This window comes from Gopherus flavomarginatus, chromosome 1 (genome assembly GCF_025201925.1).
Source record: "Gopherus flavomarginatus isolate rGopFla2 chromosome 1, rGopFla2.mat.asm, whole genome shotgun sequence".
NCBI classification, from domain to species: domain Eukaryota; kingdom Metazoa; phylum Chordata; order Testudines; family Testudinidae; genus Gopherus; species Gopherus flavomarginatus.
The window spans coordinates 181,449,601-181,469,719 of NC_066617.1; the positions used below are offsets into that span (position 1 = coordinate 181,449,601).

The window sequence follows — 20,119 nt, forward strand, 5'->3', positions numbered from 1 at the left end:
CATGTATACCCAGAAATGGAGAGTGGTACTTGATATTCAAAATACTGCAGTGCTACCAGCAGTAAATATTTTCCTTAGGCCACTAGAAACTTTCCCATCTTCCCATCTATATAAGCTGGTCCATTCAGCAAAAGTTCTGTCATGTTCACTAATGACACCCTTAAAAGCACTTCTAGCTAAATTTATACAGGAACAACTTGCAACAAGTGGAGAAAGAGAACAAAGAAAATGCAATTGCTTTTTTGCATAAAGAATTCTCTAAAGCAAACTGATTGGGAAAGGTAACACCTGCCACATTTGGCTATGATATTGTATGATTGTGGTACTGATTTAGAGATGAAATAAGATCACAAAAATGTTGCTATTTTTCTGCACACTGGGAGATGCAAATGCTAGATGGCAGCAAGCATCAGTGAAGCCACTAGTTATCAATTAAGGGAACCCAGGAACTATTTATATTTGAAAACAGAAAGGGCCAGAATCTGATACCTTACTTACATTGAGTAGTATCTTACTCTCTGAGCAGCTTCATAGTAACCAATGGGACTAATTGGAGGGTAAAGTGTTACTCAATATTATAAGGGCATCAGAATGTAGTCCACAGAACATTTAAGACCATATCTCCCCAGGCTTTTCAATTATGTTTTCAACACAACTGAACTATCAAATCATGTTAGCAACCAATGTAGCAGCAGTTGGAGCCGTGTCTCAGATGCTCCAAGTTCACACTCCATAGGCACAGACAACTTTTTTTTTATTTTTGGGGGTCGGGGAGAGGGGTGGAAAACGGGACTAGAGTTTTGTCTATGTCCATGCACTCATTGTGGCCATGGAGTTGGAAGATAGGTGGCTATAAGTCACCTTTTTGCACCCCTGATCCCAGGCCAGTCAGGGATAGGGTGACCAGATAGCAACTGTGAAAAAACGGGACAGGGGGTGGAGGGTAGTAGGTGTCTATATAAGAAAAAGTCCCAAAAAACGGGACTGTCCCTATAAAAATAGTACATCTGGTCGCCCTAGTCAGGGACCAAAACAATTCTTAGTGTTTCTTAGAACAGCCTGAAGATGTTCTGAGTTAGGATAGCTGCAGATCTAATGGAACACCAGACACTACTCCAACAGGCTCCGATGTGGCAGAGAGCGAGCAGGAGATCTAGAACCAGCTATACCGGGTTTGCGCCACTTGAGGATTCCCCGTCAGAAGAAATTCTCAGCCTTCCCTTTAGTGCAGTTCTTCAGTTCCTTTGCATGTCACCACCATCCAAAGCAGATGCAAAAGGGCCCAAAGATTCAGTCCATTGAGATTAAAGTATGTTTAATACACTAATATGAAAAAGACCTGCTGAAAAAATCCAGTGTAGACGGATGGGCTTTGGAGTCAGATTCCACCTAGAAAGCCATGTGTACAGCTCCCATTAAAGTCACTGAAAATGAGTCACATCTCAGGGAGGAATTTGGACCTTTGACACAATTCCTTCTTTTTTTCTTTTGGGAGCCAAATATTTTCAGTGGTAATAGAGAATATTATAACCAGGATAAATATAATGCAGTTGGCACTAAAATGAACAACAGTCCCTGCTCAGTTTGCTGAAGGTTGGCAGATGTGACAGTTTCTCGTGGCTTGAAGAAAGCAAGCTATTCACTGCAAGTAGCACTGCAGCCTTGCTTGTATCACAAAAGGCACCCCATAAAGGGGATTGATATTCATATGTAGGCAAGATCATCAGATAGTATGTATCAACATAGATGCCACAATACATCAAGCCCACGGTCTGTCTGTAGTTTGGATGTTTTGTCGTCTATGGAATTAAATGTAAATAATATTTCATTAGCTTCTCTGTATGTCATATGCTTCACTATTAAAGGTGCTAACTTCCTGCCAGCCTCTGTCTGCAGGTTTTGGTAATTTCTCATTTAAAAAAGAATAAGTAAAATTACTTGCCTTTAAATGAAGGACCTTTTAACTGAACTAAATTTTATAATACCAGAATACACATTGCACATGAAAGTAATTTCAGTTAGCAGTAATCATAAATTGTTACCATCTGATAGCTTTTTGGCCTATGCAGAATTAGCTGTTTGGTCTCCGGCTGTTTTGCAATGGACTCCTGTTTACATCACAACAGGAACTAATTGGCCTTTTTATTGGTAATCTCAGCAGACAGACAAAGGATTGAATGGAGACAGAAATGAGCTACTCTCTTATACCTACTTACAAGGTTTGATCCAGTGCCCATGGAATGCAATGGAAAGGCTCCTGTTGATTTCACTGTATTGGATCATTTCCATAGTCCCTCGAGGTGAGGGTTGATAGACTGTAGTGAGAGGCATTGGGAAGCTTCCATCACCAGTTCCTATGATGTATCTGTTTTGTGGATTAACAGAAGACTTTGATCATTCATCAGTCCCAAGCATTACATTCCCAAGCATTAAATTCAATGAATGTTTGCATAGGTACTTATATCTCTTCTTCCTCCTTTGTAATAGTAGCAGAGTGCCTCACAAATGTTAATGAATTCATTTTTCCTCCCAACAATCCTGTGAGATAGCGAAACATTCCTAAAATGGAGAACTGAGATATGAAGAAATTAACCTATGGCTTGCATATTGACACAGGGAACATTTATAGTGGAGATAGGGTTTGAACCTGGGTCTTGGTGCAGTGCCTTAATCACAAAATCATCCTTCCTCACTGTATAATGGAATTCAATTGGTGTTAGGTGCCTAGGCACCCTTGAAACTCCCACTAAGTGCTTAGTTGCATCTTTAGGCAAAGAAAAAATGGCAAAAAGGGGCATTTTTCAATGAAAAAATGTTTTGTTAAAAAAACTTCAATCAGCTCTAACTGTGGCTAATTACATTTTTTCCTTTGGGCATCAGCCAGAGCTGTTAAACTTCACATCCCCTCCTGAAAGCTCTTATGAGATGCAGTTGCTGCAGAATGACTGCTGCATTCCACTCCAGAGGTGACAGTACTTCAGTGATGGGTACGTGAACTTGATGTATGTAACTGGCTGGCAAAGTGCTTTGGGTTCCTTTGGGATAAAAGGCACTATGTAAATGAAAAGTGGTGGCTTTGTGAATTAATTTGATCCTCTATTTCCCTCCTCCTCTTTTATGTAAGGACAGTTATCTTTTTCTTGTTTTCATGTTCTTCTGACACTGCATTTCTTCTGATCTGCTCTCCTCATTTAGTGAAAATGAAGAATGCTTAAAAATAACTGTTTGTTTACATTTTTGACTCAGAGTATAACACTATTGGTGTAATCTCCAGTGATTAAGTATTTATAGAATGCCAGCAGAAAGCTGGACCCAAGGAAGATGGGGGTAAAGATGCTTGGTTGTTGTTTTTGTGGTGGTTGTGGTTGTTATTATTTTTAATTTCTGTTGAATTGTTATGATACTGTGCTATATCTCCCCAGGAACATAGTTCAATGCAATGAGACAAACACTATTTATTTAATTATACACCTATGAAATATTAGTAATGGCCTTCAAACCATTATTTAGACACCTAAATAAGTGGTCTTGTCTTTAGAAATGCTAAGCACCCAATGGGAGAGACTCTTTTCAAAGCTTCTTGTGAGGGACTTTGTCAAAGACTTTTGGAAAGTGCAAACAAACTATGCCAATTGGTTCTCATTTTTCTGCTCTTTTCTTGTAGCAGTCAAAGAATTCCAGTAGATGAAAGACCTGATATTCCTTTATGGAAGCTGCGCTGATTTGTCTCATCACATAATGTCTTATAATGTTTAAATGTTGTTTCAGTTTATCTGGTACTGAAGCAGGGCTTTCAGGTTTGTGTTTCCTAGGGTTGGCCTTAGTTGATTTTAATGAAGTTACAGTGGGAATGAATCTGGCATGTTGAATTTAGAAAGCTAGAAGGCAAGACAAAGATCAATCAACATCACAGATGGGCTGTCATTTTAAATCCTTTTCTACATTAAAGAAGTTAATTCTGGTATAAAACTAGTGCATATCCCCATGCTACAGATTTGATAACACTGTATCATGGCAAAATTATTTTCATTGATGTTTTGATGCTGCTGATTGACATGATTCATCATGTCAAACATCTGCCTGTTAATGGTTCCATTCTGCTATTTGACGTGAGGCATCAAGTCACTGTTTTGCATCTCAAAGCAAATGGACCATTAATGGAACAGAAATAATTCTGTCAAAAAACAATGCTGAATATGCAATAACTGAATATTTGAGCATTTTGGCGTCTTGCAAAATAGTACGTGTTTTACTTTCTTCTGTAAGCCTCCTGCATGCTCTACATAGAAATCACTAAATTACTGTGCTAAAATATATCTTCCTTTGATATAGTAAAGTATATCATATTTTTTATTTTGGTCCAATTCTGCTTTGAGAACCAGAATCTATTCTTCACAAACCTAGCAATCTATAGACACTGTGTAAAGACTGTGATCCTACTTAAGATTTAATGTAGATAAGTACAATTTTTATAAGCATTTATATAAGGTCTCCATTACCAGGGCATCTGAGTGCACTTTACATAGGATAGAATGGTACTAAACAACATCTTGCCTAAAGCAGGGAATATTTCATAACCCTTTGCAGTAACCAACACAGCCACCCTGTGAAGATCTGCAAGGGTAGATAGCAACTAGTAGTCCAAGTGGTAGGAGACTTAGTGCCAGTATACTGAGCAGTTAGTGGAATGCCTGAACAAAGATATCTTACACTTCACTGCAGAAATGTTCAGGCTGGGGTCAGGCATATATCCAGCAGCACTGAACTTCGAAAGCTGGTACTCTTTAATGAGAATCCATTGCATTTAGATCCCATTAACTTCACTGTTGGGACAGATAGCCAAGACATTCATTGTTAGTACAGTTGTTATAGAGGGGCCATGAGATTTTTTTTTCCAGATAAATGGGGCCTAGATTATTTAGAGATTTGTAAATAGTAATCAGCACCTTAAATTTCACCCAGTCATGAACTGGTAGCCTAAGAAGAGTACAGAGGGTAGATATTATTCACTCTCATCTTATCTGAAAGGTAAGGAGCTGAATTCTGCTGTAGCTGAAGCTTCTGATTGGTCTTCAAAGTTAGCACCCAGTAGAGTCCCTTTCATGAAATGTAGAAATTGTGAAAACTTCTGTGTGTGTGTGTGTGTGTGGGGGAAATAAAGTGTTTTATGACAAAGAAATGAACTATTCCTAAGTATTTTAAACATATATATATAACTCCCTCAAGCCTGTAGGTCACTGATGTCCAAAATAAAAGTAAAATCTAATCTGAGAAAATTTCAGTGATACCTGTGAACCAGAATCTGAGTATGGTGACCCCAGTCCTGCAAATACTTTTAAGCATATGCTGACTTTTGTCCCTGCGAATAGTCCCATTGCAGACAAGTGATAAGTACTGAATGGGACTACTCATGCATAAATGTAAGCACATATGTAAATGTCTGCAGCATCGGGGACATTATCATTTGTGGGCACAGCAAAGAACAATAACTCAGTGCATCTCAGTTACTCCTTATCTTGTTCTCTATCTGGCAGATACATCTATGGCCTGACAACTCCTGTTCAGTTGAAGGGAGTCTCATTCATTCTGGATTCATTTTCAGGTGGTTTTAAAGGATCCTAGTCCCAAAGGATTTTAGAGTGTGTTACACTGAGGCATTTAAAAAAATCCCACCCCTGTTCCCCAACATCACCCACTAAAAATTATTCCAACACTTCTGGAGGAGCCTTGGTACGCATGACTATGAAAGTAAAAGAAACTTTTCAAAGTTTTCCCTCTTCTACCCTCCCGAACCCTCCCCCCCAAAGAATAACAAGTGCAATTAGAACAAAGGTTAATGTAAAAAGAAAATGCAGTAAAGCAAATAATCTACAATGAAACCTGGACTACGGGACATATTTACCCGGCTACCTTATGCCTCACACTACTTTAAAGTATTCTAAAGGCTTCCAGTGCAATTTAACTTCACTTATTTAAAGATCACTTGTCCCACTTCTACTAGGCAACCAATTTTTGATGGACCACCAAGGTGGTGAATTATAAGGTTTCTCTTCACTTTTTCAAAGAGAGAAAAGCAATGCTCTCATCTGAACTGGATGCTAGTGGGAACAGAGGGAAATGAGCTCACTGCAGGATGGGGCCCAAACTTTTCAGGGGAATCACGGTAAAAGTACTTTGCTAAGATATTACATCCTTGAAACTCCCTTTAAGAAATCACGTTCATGCAAAAGGCAGACAGCACCCAGCACCTGACTACCAAGGTGCAGCTCCACTGCTAGCGTCCCTCTGCAGGACTTCTTTCAGCTAGCTCCAATCCTCCTCCAGATGCCACTGCCATCCTCTGCTGGTGTCTCTCAGGCTTCCACGGCTGCAAAGATACCCAGCATCTAAAAGGGGACCACAATCTGAAGAGGGGGCCGGTTACACTCTCCGACGACACGCCCCGTTTCTGGTCCACTCAGCTTCCAGCCCAGCTGTCCAGAAGCAAACTTGGATCCAATCCGGAGGCAGAGGGGCGGAGTTTCGGGACTTTGGTTCCTTCTCCCCCTCCTGCTCTGGGCGCTGGCCATTGGCAGAGCCTGGGGCTGCTCATTGTATGTATGGTAATAAGCGGCTGCGGCGCTGTGCCCCACTCCGCCTCCCCGGGGCTGCGCCGCTGCTGCCATCGCCGCTATGCGCCCAGCTCCGCCGCTGCCCTAGCTGCCCCGCCGCCGGGCTCCTATATAAGTGTCGGAGCGGGACCCAGGGGGCTCCTGAAGATGAGGGCACCGCCGCCTCCGTCCTCTCTGCAGAGCTCAGCGCTTCTGGCCGGCCGCCTGCCAGGGGAGAGCCCAGCCCAGCGCCCAGCAGCAGCGGCAGGGGGCCGCGCAGGGCAGCGGTGCAGGGAGTAGCTGCAGACCGCTGGCGGCTCCCCTGCCCCCGCGGCCGCTGCCATGAGCTGCTCGGACGTGGTGATGCACCATTCCCAGGCGGCGTGTGGGGCGCCCCAGTATCTGCCAAGCCCGGTGGCAGCAGCCGCGTATTGCCCCCTTCCTGCGCCCAGCCAGCAGGTGAGCCGCCGTCTCCACGGGGGCTGGGGCTGAGCGAAGGGAGGGGGGCGTTCACCCGGGCGTGGGTTGGGAAGCGCCGGCGAGGTGGGACTCCCTCCGGCCAGGGGAGCAGGAGCCGGGGTGATGCGAGATCTCTCCGTTGGAGGAATGCAACCAAAGTAGGGTGACCAGATGTCCCCATTTTATAGGGACAGTCCCGATACTTGGGACTTTGTCTTATGTTGACTCCTATTACCCCACACCCTTCCCGATTTTTCACACTTGCTGTCTGGTCACCATAAACCAGGCTGAGAGGGGCACTCTCTGGCTGGGCACTGTCAGTGCACCTCGCTCCCAACGTCCTTGCATAGCCCCAGGGGGCCGAGGCAAAGCAGCTCCTACGTGTGTGTATAGCTCGTCCCTACACCAGGTGTGGGTGTACGGAGGGGTCTCCCTGCTCTGCCGGTGCTTGTGGCTGGTCAGTTCCTGAGTGGCACCGCTTGGCTGCCAGGCTGGTCTCTGCAGTCCCGTGCGCCCCCACTCCCTGTGTTATTCCTCTGGAGTTACTTTCCCTAGCGCGGGGCACCTAGCAAAGGACCAGCCCCTCAGCCGGCCAGGGAGCGCGGCTGGGCGGACTCTGGGGTGGGTGCTGTGCTGCGACGAGCGAGCGGGGTCTGCCATCCCCGCAGCGGGCAGCTCTCCAAGCCCCGGGGGGTGGGAGTGGGGGGCGCTTCCCCACATCCTGCTGTCAGTTCACGGAGGGGAAGTTGCCAACCTGCGATGACAACCAGGAGAGAGGAAGCGGCAGGGACCAGGCTCCTGGGGTGAGTTTCCCTCTGATCCCGGGGCTTGGGCTTGGGCTGAGTCCGGGGGGACGGAGGCAGGGTTGCGTAGGGAGACCTTTCGAACCGAGCCGTTGTGCTGGTAGTGGCCACGTCGGGGAAACCTGGAAAGGAAAGGGAATCGCTAGCCTCCGGGTTGGTGAGAGAATCTCAGCAGGCTGCCCTGGCTTTGAGGAAAGGAGTGAGTTAGCTGGCAGTTTTTCACCAGTCCCGGGGAATGTACTTGGCACTCGTAGATATCAACGTGTGAAATATACATAACAACAAGCGGAGATGTTTTAAGTCTCTCTCCAGAAGATCTGGGGTGTAACATTTGGGAGCGGGGGCGAAGTAGGTGCAGCGCTGAAAGAGGTGCCTGGGCTCAAGCAAAACAATTTTGTTTTTACTTTCATAACTGAGGGGGCAAGCCCAGAAGTGTCGGGGCTCAGTCCTGGCAAATCCTGACACAAATTAAGCGCTGGGCAGGTGTGTTTCAAAGAAACATGTCTTAGGAGCTAGTGAGGCGGTTTTTAAGCCTGAAAAGTTATGTTTCATTTTAAAGAGGGGAGGAAGCCAATATTTACCCCTTGTTCTCATTTCCAGGCGCATCCTAGTATCCCCCATCCCACATAAAGTCTGCTGCTTTAAATAAAGTATTTTGTGTATTAATGTCAATGGCTACTTTCATTTGATAGTTGTCAAATCTACATTGTGATCACAACCACATATACTATATATACTCAGCCACCTGATGCAGATACATAGCTGAAGATGTCAAAGGAACAGGACAGACTATTTCATATGAAGCATCCTGTTTTCTGAATATGTATTTTGCTTACAACAAGGCATGTAATTGTATGCCCACCTAGCTTTACTTTGCAGTGCAGCTTGCAACTGGTGTAGCAGTTCAAGTCTATAAAATGTTGGGGTGGGAGAGGGTAAGGAGAATTTTTGAACAAAACTTTGCTCTTTTGGAATATCAGCTAAAACAATTTTACACTTGAACTTTGTGATCTGAATCAGGAAATTCTTATCAGGCTGACAGCATTTTTAGAGTATGCAGTGCGTGGGTGAAGTGGGACTAATATTGACTTGGCCCTAATGTAGTCATCTGAGAATACATTTTTTGGTTGTTGCTGCATTCCATAAGGTATTATCATTATTATCCATGAAGATTGTTTTCTCCGTACATGGGAAGTGACCCCTAATATCAACTTGCCTGGGAGACACAAATATGGACAAAAACATTAAAATTCCTACTGAATGTTATTGTTTCCTTTTTATTCATTGTTGTGTGCGTGAGAGAGAGTTTTTGCAGAACTGATACGAAAGCTGACTTTTCCAGGTTGCTCATGTTGTTCACGGGCAACAGGAAAGTTTGGTGTTTTTATCCATTGCAACATGCTTTCAAATTGATTTTTCAAATCTAGGTCAGAGCTTGCAGAATGGAAGGCTCTAACTTGTCTGGGAATTTTAGTTTTTAAAGATTTTCTTGTTGTCCATAAGCGTACTTGTTAACTCTGAAAATGTATAGTGAAAATAAAAATGCTCCATTTGACTTGAAGACCTAAAAGCATAAAATTAGGGTTGAAAATGAAGTTTTAGGTTTTGTCTGATTTGGTTACATTGTTCTTAGGCTTTTGGTATAATGTACACAGTACTTTTTGTAAGGAAATACATTAAACAGTCATTAGCTTTAACTAAACTACAGTTTGATGTGGCTATTCCTGCTGCTTCATGCTTTAGATTGTGATTGTCTTCACATAATAGAGAGGAAAATGAGCTTGCATTCTGCATTTAAGAATATCAGAGGTTTTAAACATGAGTATGATGTTTGCTCATCCACTATAAGTTCCACCAAGTATAAAATGTCCCAGAAGCACCACAGTGAAAGCTTAAGTATCAGAGGGGTAGCCGTGTTAGTCTGGATCTGTAAAAGCAGCAAAGAATCCTGTGGCACCTTATAGACTAACAGACGTTTTGGAGCATGAGCTTTCGTGGGTGAATACCCACTTCCTCAGATGCATTTAGTGAAAGCTTAGTTGCTAGTAAACTTATTTTATTAATAAAGAGAATTGTTGTTGGGTCAAGTTATTTTACTGCTTTAAAAATAAAAGGGATTGTGTTAAATATACAAGATGAGAGAACATAAAGTTGAACCAATACAATTTATGGGTTACTGCAAATTAAAAAAATGCTGTTATTACAAAAGTCACATCAATGATTTGTTTTTAATCAGTTCATCCCATTTGCACTAGCTATTCTTAAATAGTTCACACTGCTTCTGTTGGAATAAGAGGTTTCTTTATAAACTGTTGAAATTCAGTCTGTAGGACTAGAAAGTGGAGCAGTTCAATAGCTCACTGAACTGGGAATTTTGGGTGTTCTAACAGCTGTGAAGTTTGGAGCAGTTTATAAATTTATGTTGTAATGCCCTGAAATCTAACACTTAAAAATAAAACACAAAAACTATATAATAGGTTTCTCTTCCATCTGTACAATCACAATGGAATAAATTGTTTTTCAAACAGTATTCCACACTGCATAAAACAGACAGGTTTCTTCAAAATTAGATTGCCAGGAATATTCACCCAATCAAGTAATTGGGTGCCTGACACTCTTTAATGCTTTATAAATGTAACGGTCACTGGGTTTTTCTTCCTTTTTTGTGTTCACCATGTAATGCTCTTCTAAGTGCTTGGTAAAGATAAGAACTATTTTAAAGAATTTTCTTATTTACCAGAATTGAGTCTTTTTTTCAAAATGTGCATTAATGGGACATCTTAAAAACAACTCTATATCAAAGCTAATGAGGTGGAGCTCATCCTTGACATTTCCAAGAACTCGACCTACCTTTTCCAATGTCATTACACAACTGTTGTTGTGTTTTGGCACTCAAATGGAAAAAAATCAGTTTTATGATAAAGAAGATTAATCTATAGTGGATTCCTTTTGGCCTTGGAGTTTCAGACTATTTACAGGGATTTTCTATCCATTCACACCAATAGAAAGTTTAGCCATTTCGGTTTGATTTGATCAGTGTATATATTTATCCAAAACTCTGAATGCTTATCCAACCTGAACCTTCATATTTTTTAAGGCTCACTTGTCCCTAATGATTTGCTATGGACTTTTTTTTTAAACTAGACCTAATAAGATCTAAAAATCAAGAACCCTATTTTTTCCCCCTGTAGAATGGGCCCACTTGTGAATAGATGTCAAAAATAATAGTGGCTTTTGGTTTATTCAGCCTACTTCGTAAGGCTGTACTTGTCCAGAGATCCAATGGCACATGAACATGATTTGACCCACTACCTTAAATGCCATGCTGGATTCCTTGTCTATGACCTAATCTTGATAGCGGAGTACTGCAGAGACTGAATTCCCTTATTGGCCACCCTTGTTCCTTGTGTGCTAAACTGATCTTTAATTCTTCTACCTTCTGGCCCATGTAGAGACATAGGTTTCCAGAGACTATAAAGCTTCAAAACAGATAGGAAGGCTTACAAGCTAGAGGTGGTAGGGAAATGGAAAGGAGGATGTCATGACTAGTGCAGAGACCTGGACATAATTGGGAAGTGTGTTGTGTGGGATGGGATCTGATACATATTACTCCACATACAATGCTGTACTTTTGGCTCTATCTAAAAGAGAAGACTAACAGTCTTAGACTTCCCTGATCATATTGTGCAATCTGCAGCTACTTAAATACACGGCAGAACTGATGGTATGACAAATGTGCAAGTGAAACTGGGTTAGCACAGATTGTGGTTATCAGCAGCTTAACCAACACAAGCAAAAATATGGGTAGATAAATTCAGCCAATGGTCAAGAATCCTGCATCTATTTCAAATAGCACTGATGCAAACATAAATGCTCACAAAGAGATCTCTACTCACATCCAAAGAAGCAGCTCACCAGTTATCAGGCAGGTAGAGAAGTTTAAAGGGGAAGAGAACAATTTGATTTCAGTTAAAGAAAATATCCCCTGAGAAGGGAGATATTATGTCACCATTAAATGATCTAATTAGAGATTCTTATTCAATAGAATGTTGTATTTAGTGAAGAAAGGATTGACTATAACAGGCATTTTGATTGTCAGAGCTTTCCACTTGTGGTATAAAATTGCATATGTCTTTTAAAAAACAACAACCTGTTCAATAGTCTTTTCATAATAGTAAACAGAATCATTCATAGATCCTGAAAATTTTATTTTAACATAGAGCAGTTATTCTTATCTTTGCAAGAGTCATCAGTGGTCACTGTCAGTCATTTCACAGTAATCTTTGCCCAGAAGCTTACACTTGTCAATAATCAGCACTACTGACTTAAAAAGAGAGGAAAAATACCAAAAATTCCGTGTTTTCTAAAACCAGTCAAACAACTGCTTAGAATAACTTGTAATGGTTCCACTCGTGGACTAGAGGGGGTTGGGGAGAGAGGAAGATTGAAATGGAAAATAAATCAGATTCATAGACTGTGGTAAGCAGAACATTCCTGCACAAAGAAGCAACTCTGGAGATATGTTTTAATTTCCTGAACTCCAGCCTCTTTATAGGAACATTGAAAGACTACCTTCCGGATAACTAAGTCAATCCAGGGGCTATATTAAACAACGTGTGTCTAAATAATTGTGTGTATGCATATGTATTCATATATTTGCTGTGTAAATATATGTGGTATATCCCTGATATATATCAACTTCTACAGTGCTCTATACATACTTTATTAAGGTCTGGCATATAGCCTCAGGCAGGGGTAGTCAATTATTTTTTGTCAAAGTCCAAATTTCGTGGTCAAGGTATAGTCAAAGTCCAGACTCCAGAGAAAATAATAATAATTAAAAAAACCTCAATAGTGATAATAATAAGTAAATAAAAAGATTTCAGGGTCCGTTCAAAAGTATCTTGTAGTCTGGATTTGGCCTGCAGTCTCCCTCTTGACTACTCCTGGCCTAGGGTCTGATATAGACTCTAATATATCAGTATCTGTTAGACACCTATAAAACTTTCTCTCGGTTTAAAACAGAAACAATAAAAACTCTCTGGCCTCAAAAACGCTTCTGGCCTGGTTTTTAATGAGAACTGGGGTTTGCACATCTACAGTTTGTGTAATGTTATGGCACTGTCACATATATGAAGTACAAGATATGTATTATACATTGTAAATTCTATAACCCTATATAGTGTATTAAGGCCTGACCCTTCAGTGCTTGCTAAGACGAAAATATTAACTTCATTGGAAGTCTTGCCTGAGTACAGGAGCGCCGCTAGCTTTTTTGGCAACCTAGTTGGCAGAAGGTCCCGCCCCCGAAATACCGCCCCCGACAGAGGCGGCAGAAGGTTCTGCCCCCAAAACACTGCCGACGACCGTGGCGGCCGAAGATCTGGCCGCCGTGCACCACCCCCCAAATGTTAGGCGCCGAATGGATTGTGCCAGCCCTGCCTGAGTAAGAATTGCAAGATCAGACCTTAGGAGAACATCATGTTGTGTAATTTTGTGTTAATATGATTTTTAAAAACATATTAATAACATATACTATGTTCTCATTGCCCAAAACTTCTCCATTCAAAAAAATTTGCCTGACATAATTTAATACACAGCTAGCTAGCTATGTTTTCATTTCTAAAGTAAAGTGTTCCCTTTTAAAGCGAAACCATTCAGAGTTTTGCTATTATCCTCTGCACATTTGTCTTTCCTCCTCCAGTTTGTGTGTAATGTGGAAGGGGCTTGCTATAAAATGTGAGTTCCTCTAACCTTATGTCTAAATAAACAATATTCCACAAAGCAATTGCTCAGTGAGACTTGCCCTCTATTAGCTTGAATTGAACTTCCAAAAGTCATTTAGGATTGTCTGAATCACAAATAAAATAAAGTGACCTATGGTTATTATATCCATCACAGAATTTTGTGTAACGTCATCAGAATTTGAATGATTACTTCATTGTTGCAGTGTTCAGTCAGCTAAACTATTACCTTAATAGTACAATCCAAGACTAGGTTCTGCAGTATGTTGACTCTACTAAAATTGTGGATGTCAAGCTTGTAGGTTTGTTAGGCCTATCTGCAGTATTTGGATTATGGTGATTGTAGTGAATTGATTAAATAGCATGCATTTTCTAGTAATCACTAATAAGTAATACTTGTGTTTCTACTTCATTTCACAGTAATTAAACACTGTATTTTTAAATATTCCAACTGTAACTCATTCTGTAATTTGCCAGATTGCAATAGAGCTTCCGATTATATAAAATATTAAAATCAATTTAGTATGTGCTTCTGTAGAAGGAAGTTCATAATCTAGGAACCAAAATTTGCTAGCTAAAAATACATTTGTAGGAAAAGGTGAGGGCCATAACCACACGGAGATATTGATGGTGCTAAAATGTTGCCAAGCAAATCATAATAGATGGGTCAAGCTCTACTTTTTAAAAGAAGCTACCGAGTACTGATGCATGTGTACTTCAGTCATGTCTGTGTTGCTGAATCTTGTCTGTGTGTAGAGTTGGTTGTTTAAATAGCTAGCTGGCTGTGAGCTGTTGCCGTTGCAGCCTATTGGTTGTGGTGAGCTTACTTTCTGTGAAAACTGTTGTAAACTGGAACATCTGAAAAATATGTTCCATGCAAAATTGATCTTCACACAAATTTATTTTGACATTTTGGTTTGATTTGAGGGAGCAAAGAGTTGGGAATAGTTGTTCACAGGCTTCTGACTTTTTGTTGTTGTTTAAGTTTCTGTATATATTGTTTGGGGGTTTGTCAATGTTTTATTTTTTCCTTCCAAAATTATGTTTAATTATTTCTGACTTGACTGTGTTGCTATCCTGGTTCCTCCTCCTCCCCCCTTTTTTTTGTTTTACAAATTGTTATGTAAAAGGAAAAATGCAACACAGGCTTAAGTGAGGGAGGAAAACTTTTTTTCTACTATCAATGGCATTACTTTGTGCTATGAAACTTCTCAAAAAGGGTCAGATTCTGCCATGTTTATTTATGTGTAGTAGTATGTCACTCTGTAAGTGGTCTATGAATTATCTCAGGGGCCAAACGGAGTTATGAACTCTGTCACTGTGGAACATTAAAACAGAGATACATAGTTTCAGGGTTTTTCTACAGAGGTCGTGGTTTACTCCGTTTCTTGGCAAACACCCAGAAGCATTCATTCAAAAGTTGAGAGTTTATTGATCAAACAACTGCCCCCTCCCCAAAAAATTAAAACAGACATTTATATTGAAACTGAAATTGAGTGATTACGCAAAACAAACTTAATCAAAAACCTATTAAAGTCTCTGCTTTTGGAGGCAAAATGCAAGCATCTCTCATTTTCATTAACAGCTTTCTTTGATAAAAAGGAAGGGTTAATTTTACTCTCAATTCTGATGTGTGAAAGGATATTCACTTCTGTTTTTAACAGTCAAAGGTGGAGGAGAGATCGATGGGGGAAATACGGTTTTTGTTGACGTTTCTGAAACACTGAGAGGCTGGTCAGTTAGGAATGGATGCTTTAGTCTTTCAGATTACCCAGGACACCTGTTGCTTGGACTCAGACTCACATGCCAGTCAAGGATATTATCTGGTTGGGTCCTTTCTCCTCAGACAAGACAGGGCTGGGCCATCTCATCTTGCTGTGGTAATACATGCAGAATAGTTGATTTCAGGATTCAGTGAAAAGCTGAGAGATTGAGAGGTAGGGTAGGAGGGAAAAAAACAGTGGGGCAGAAAGTACCACAAAAGGGAAGAGAGAGAAAACAAGATTTCACGTACCTTTGTAGTGCTGACAATTCAGTATCCTCACTGATGGACTGAGAACTGGATGTCATTATGATATGATGATTCTCAGGACTCAGAGGTGAAAAACAAAGTTCCTTGAACAAGAGAAAGGCCTCATGGCCTACTTCTTGGAAAGGAAATGCTTCCATCTGGTTTGCTCCCTCTGTCTTGAGGTGGAGGAAGGTTAGTTGAGATGAGTTGGGATGATTTTGCAGAAAAGGACCTAAAGGTTAAAGTGGACGGGAAGCTGGATATGAGTCAACAGTGTGCCCTTGTTGCCAAGAAGGCTGTCATGGTATAATTCCCCACTCTGAACCTTAGCGTCCAAAAGATGGGGTACCAGCATGAATTCCTCTAAGCTCATTACCAGCTTAGAACCTGTAGCGCTGCCACCAACGAGGAATTCCAGTGCCTGGTACACTCTGGTCCCCCCAAAACCTTGCCCGGGGACCCCCAAGACCCAGACCCTCTGGATCTTAACACAAGGAAAGTAAACCCTTTCCCTCACCGTTGCCTCTCCCAGGCTTCCCCTCCCTGGGTTACCCTGGAAGATCACTGTGATTCAAACTCCTTGAATCTTAAAACAGAGAGGAAAATCCACCTTCCTCCCTCCTTCTCTCTTCCCCTCCCAGATTCTCCCTGAGAGAGACAGTAATCCTAACATAGAGAGAAATTAGCCTCTCTCTCCCTCTTCCCTTCTTTCTCCCCACCACTTCCCTGGTGAATCCAGACCCCGTCCCCTGGGGTCTCACACCAGAATAAAAAAACAATCAGGTTCTTAAACAAGAAACTTTTAATTAAAGAGAGAAAAACAATAAAAATTCTTTGTAAATTTAAAATGGAATAGGTACAGGGTCTTTCAGCTATAGACACTGGGAATACCCTCCCAGCCTAAGTAGTCAAGTACAAATTAAAATCCTTTCAGCCAATACCAATTTGAACTCCTTTCAGCCAAATACACATTTGAACTCCTTCCAACCAAATACACATGTGCAAATAAAGAAAACAACTATAAGCCTAACTGGCTTTATCTACCCAGTACTCACTATTCTAAACTTATAAGAGCCTGTATCAGAGAGATTGGAGAGAAACCTGGTTGCACGTCTGATCCCTCTGAGCCCCCAGAGTGAACAACAACCAAACACTAACAGCACACACAAAAACTTCCCTCCTTCAAGATTTGAAAATATCCTGTCCTCTGATTGGTCCTCTGGTCAGGTGACAGCCAGGCTCACTGTTCTTGTTAACCCTTTCCAGGCAAAGATATATGAAGCATTTTTGTTCTATTAACTCTTACTTATCTGTTTATGACAAAGGCTAAGAGCATTTTGGGCTGTATAAGTTGGGGCATTGCCAGCAGATCGAGGGACATGTTCATTCCCCTCTATTGGACATTGGTGAGGCCTCATCTGGAGTACTGTGTCCAGTTTTGGGCCCCACACTAGAAGAAGGATGTGGAAAAATTGGAAAGAGTCCAGCAGAGGGCAACAAAAATGATTAGGGGGCTGGAGCACATGACTTATGAGGAGAGGCTGAGGGAACTGGGATTGTTTAGTCTGCAGAAGAGAAGAATGAGGGGGGATTTGATAGCTGCTTTCAACTACCTGAAAGGGGGTTCCAAAGAGGATGGATCTAGACTGTTCTCAATGGTAGCAGATGACCTTCCAATCCTGATATTCTATGATCTATGATCTAATGGTCTCAGGTTGCAGTGAGGGAGGTTTAGGTTGGATATTAGGGAAAACTTTTTCGCTCAGAGAGTGGTAAAGCAGTGGAATGGGTTACCTATGGAGGTGGTAGAATCTCCTTCCTTAGAAGTTTTTAAGGTCAGGCTTGACAAAACCCTGGCTGGGATGATTTAGTTGGGGTTGGTCCTGCTTTGAGCAGGGGGTTGGACTAGATGACCTCCTGAGGTCCCTTCCAACCCTGATATTCTATGATTCTATGAGACAAGTTGGGAAGCCAGGTTGGGTCAAGGTGAGCTGGGATGGGATGAGGTAGATTTTTTTTTCAAAGTCTCTCTTAAGAACCCCATAAAGGGGAAAAGTGGGTGGTATAATTCATCTCCTCATTTTTTGTCCACCATTTAGAGCTGATATCTGCCACACCAATATTGGTCCACTAATTTCTGGACCCATATCATCTTGTGTATTAAGTCCAACCTCAACAGAATTCTTGAATCCTATCATTAGGCCTTTTTTTGTTTGGACTAATTTAGTTTCCCTGTCTAGTTTTCTTGCACTTGTTCATAACATTAATTATTGAAAACAACTTGGCTATTTTAACAACAAGCAACAAATATGATTAGGGGTATAGAACAGCTTCCATATAAGGAGAGATTAATAAAACTGACTTTTCAGCTTGGAAAGGGAGGATATGATAGAGGTCTGTAAAATCATGACTGGCGTGAAGAAACTAAATGAGGACGTGTTATTCACTCTTTCTCATAACACAAGAACTAGGAATCACAGATGAAATTAATAGGCATCAGATTTAAAACAAACAAAAGGAAGACAAACACAAGCTCAGCACACAGCAAGTAACCCACAAACACAAACATACACTACAGACAGCCATTTACCCCAAGGGTGCTGTATTTGCTCCTCCTTCACCTGGAGAACTCCCTTGCAAAATTCTCTGTTAGCAGCCCCAGTTCACAAAGCTCCCTGGTTATTTGTGCACTGCTTTACAAAGCTCTGGCCTTCTTGATAGCCCGCCCACTGACTAAGGCTCAGCCAATTAACAGAGGCTTCTAGCTTTCAAACCTTACTTTGAAGCTCACAGCTTCCAACTGCCAGCCACAGCCAAATTAAGTGTAAAAATGTAATAAGAAAAACCAAAGAGGAGCCTGAAGAACAGCTAGCCAAAAACTCAAAAGGTAATATTTTTTTTTAATTACATCAGAAGCAGGAAGCCTGCTAAACAACCAGTGGGGACCCTGGATGATCAAGATACAAAAGGAGCACTTAAAGATGATAAAGTCATTGCGGAGAAACTAAATGGATTCTTTGCTTCAGTCTTCACGGATATTAGGGAGATTCCCAATCCTGAGCCAGCTTTTGTAGGTGACAAATCTGAGGAACTGTCACAGACTGAAGTGTCACTAGAGGAGGTTTTGGAATTAATTGATAAACTTAACATTAACAAGTCACCAGGACCAGATGGCATTCACCCAAGAGTTCTGAAAGAACTCAAATGTGAAGTTGTGGAACTATTAACTATGGTTTGTAACCTGTCCTTTAAATCGGCTTCTGTACCCAGTGACTGGAAGTTAGCTAATGTAACACCAATATTTAAAAAGGGCTCTAGAGGTGATCCTGGCAATTACAGACCGGTAAGTCTAACGTAACACTACCAGGCAAATTAGTTGAAACAATAGTAAGAATAAAATTGTCAGACACATAGAAGAACATAAACTGCTGGGCAAAAGTCAACATGGTTTCTGTAAAGGGAAATCGTGTCTTACTAATCTATTAGAGTTCTTTGAAGGGGTCAACAAATATGTGGACAAGGGGGATCCAGTGGACATAGTGTACTTAGATTTCCAGAAAGCCTTTGACAAGGTCCCTCACTAAAGGCTCTTATGTAAATTAAGTTGTCATAGGATAAAAGGGAAGGTCCTTTCATGGATTGAGAACTGGTTAAAAGACAGGTGTCATAACATATTTCCCAGATTTGGACCTTAGCGTCCAAAATATGGGTGTTAGCATGAAAACCTCCAAGCTTAGTTACCAGCTGCCACCACCCAAAAAATTAGAGTGTTTTGGGGCACTCTGGTCCCCCCAAAAACCTTCCCTGGGGGACCCCAAAGACCCAAATTCCTTGAGTCTTACAACAAAGGGGAATAAACCATTCCCCCCCCCCTTCTCCCTTCCAGGTGTTCCATCCCTGGGTTCCTGTAGAGATACACAGAAGCAAGCTCCGTGAATCTAAACAGAGGGACTCCGTGTATCTAAACAGAGAGACTCCACCCTCCCCGTTTCCAGTCCTGGAAACACAAGTACTTCCCTCTTCACCCAGAGGGTATGCAAAGTCAGGCTTAGTAAATCTAACACAAAGAGATTTTCCCCCCTGACTTCTTCCTCCCACCAGTTCCCTGGTGAGTTGCAGACCTAATTCCCTGGAATTCCCACTAAAGAAAAACTCCAACAGGTCTAAAAAAGAAAGCTTTATAAGAAGAAAGAAAAATACATAAAAATGATCTCTCTGTATTAAGGTGACAAATACAGGATCAATTGCTTAAAAGAAATATGAATAAACAGCCTTATCCAAAAAGAATACAATTTAACACATTCCAGCAACTACACACATGTAAATACAAAAGAAAACAATATAAACCTATGGTCTTCCTATCTTTGTACTTACAACTTGGAAACAGAAGATTAGAAAGCTGGAGATAGAAAAATCACTCTCATAGCCGAGAGGGTCAGACCCAAGACAAAGAACAAAGAACTCACACCCAAAACTTCCCTCCACCCAGATTTGAAAAAGTCTTGTTTCCTG

At 41.3% G+C, this 20,119-nt stretch overlaps 1 protein-coding gene and 1 long non-coding RNA gene across 3 annotated transcripts in view; one reads left to right on the forward strand and one right to left on the reverse strand.

The window, feature by feature from the left end:
- Window positions 1-280: 280 nt before the first annotated feature.
- Window positions 281-6,357, reverse strand: LOC127055767 (uncharacterized). The gene is made up of 3 exons (XR_007775614.1): window positions 6,249-6,357; window positions 2,217-2,365; window positions 281-1,799 (listed from the first exon to the last, which is right to left on the reverse strand). It is a non-coding gene; the product is annotated as an uncharacterized LOC127055767 (long non-coding RNA).
- Window positions 6,358-6,632: 275 nt separating this feature from the next.
- Window positions 6,633-20,119, forward strand: part of VGLL3 (vestigial like family member 3) — a 55,938-nt gene continuing 42,451 nt past the window's right edge. For both annotated transcript variants that reach the window (XM_050961165.1, XM_050961173.1), the window contains exon 1: window positions 6,633-7,049. In XM_050961165.1, coding sequence (XP_050817122.1) covers window positions 6,933-7,049 — 117 coding nt within the window. In that variant the 5' untranslated portion in view covers window positions 6,633-6,932. The remainder of the gene's footprint in view (window positions 7,050-20,119) is intronic.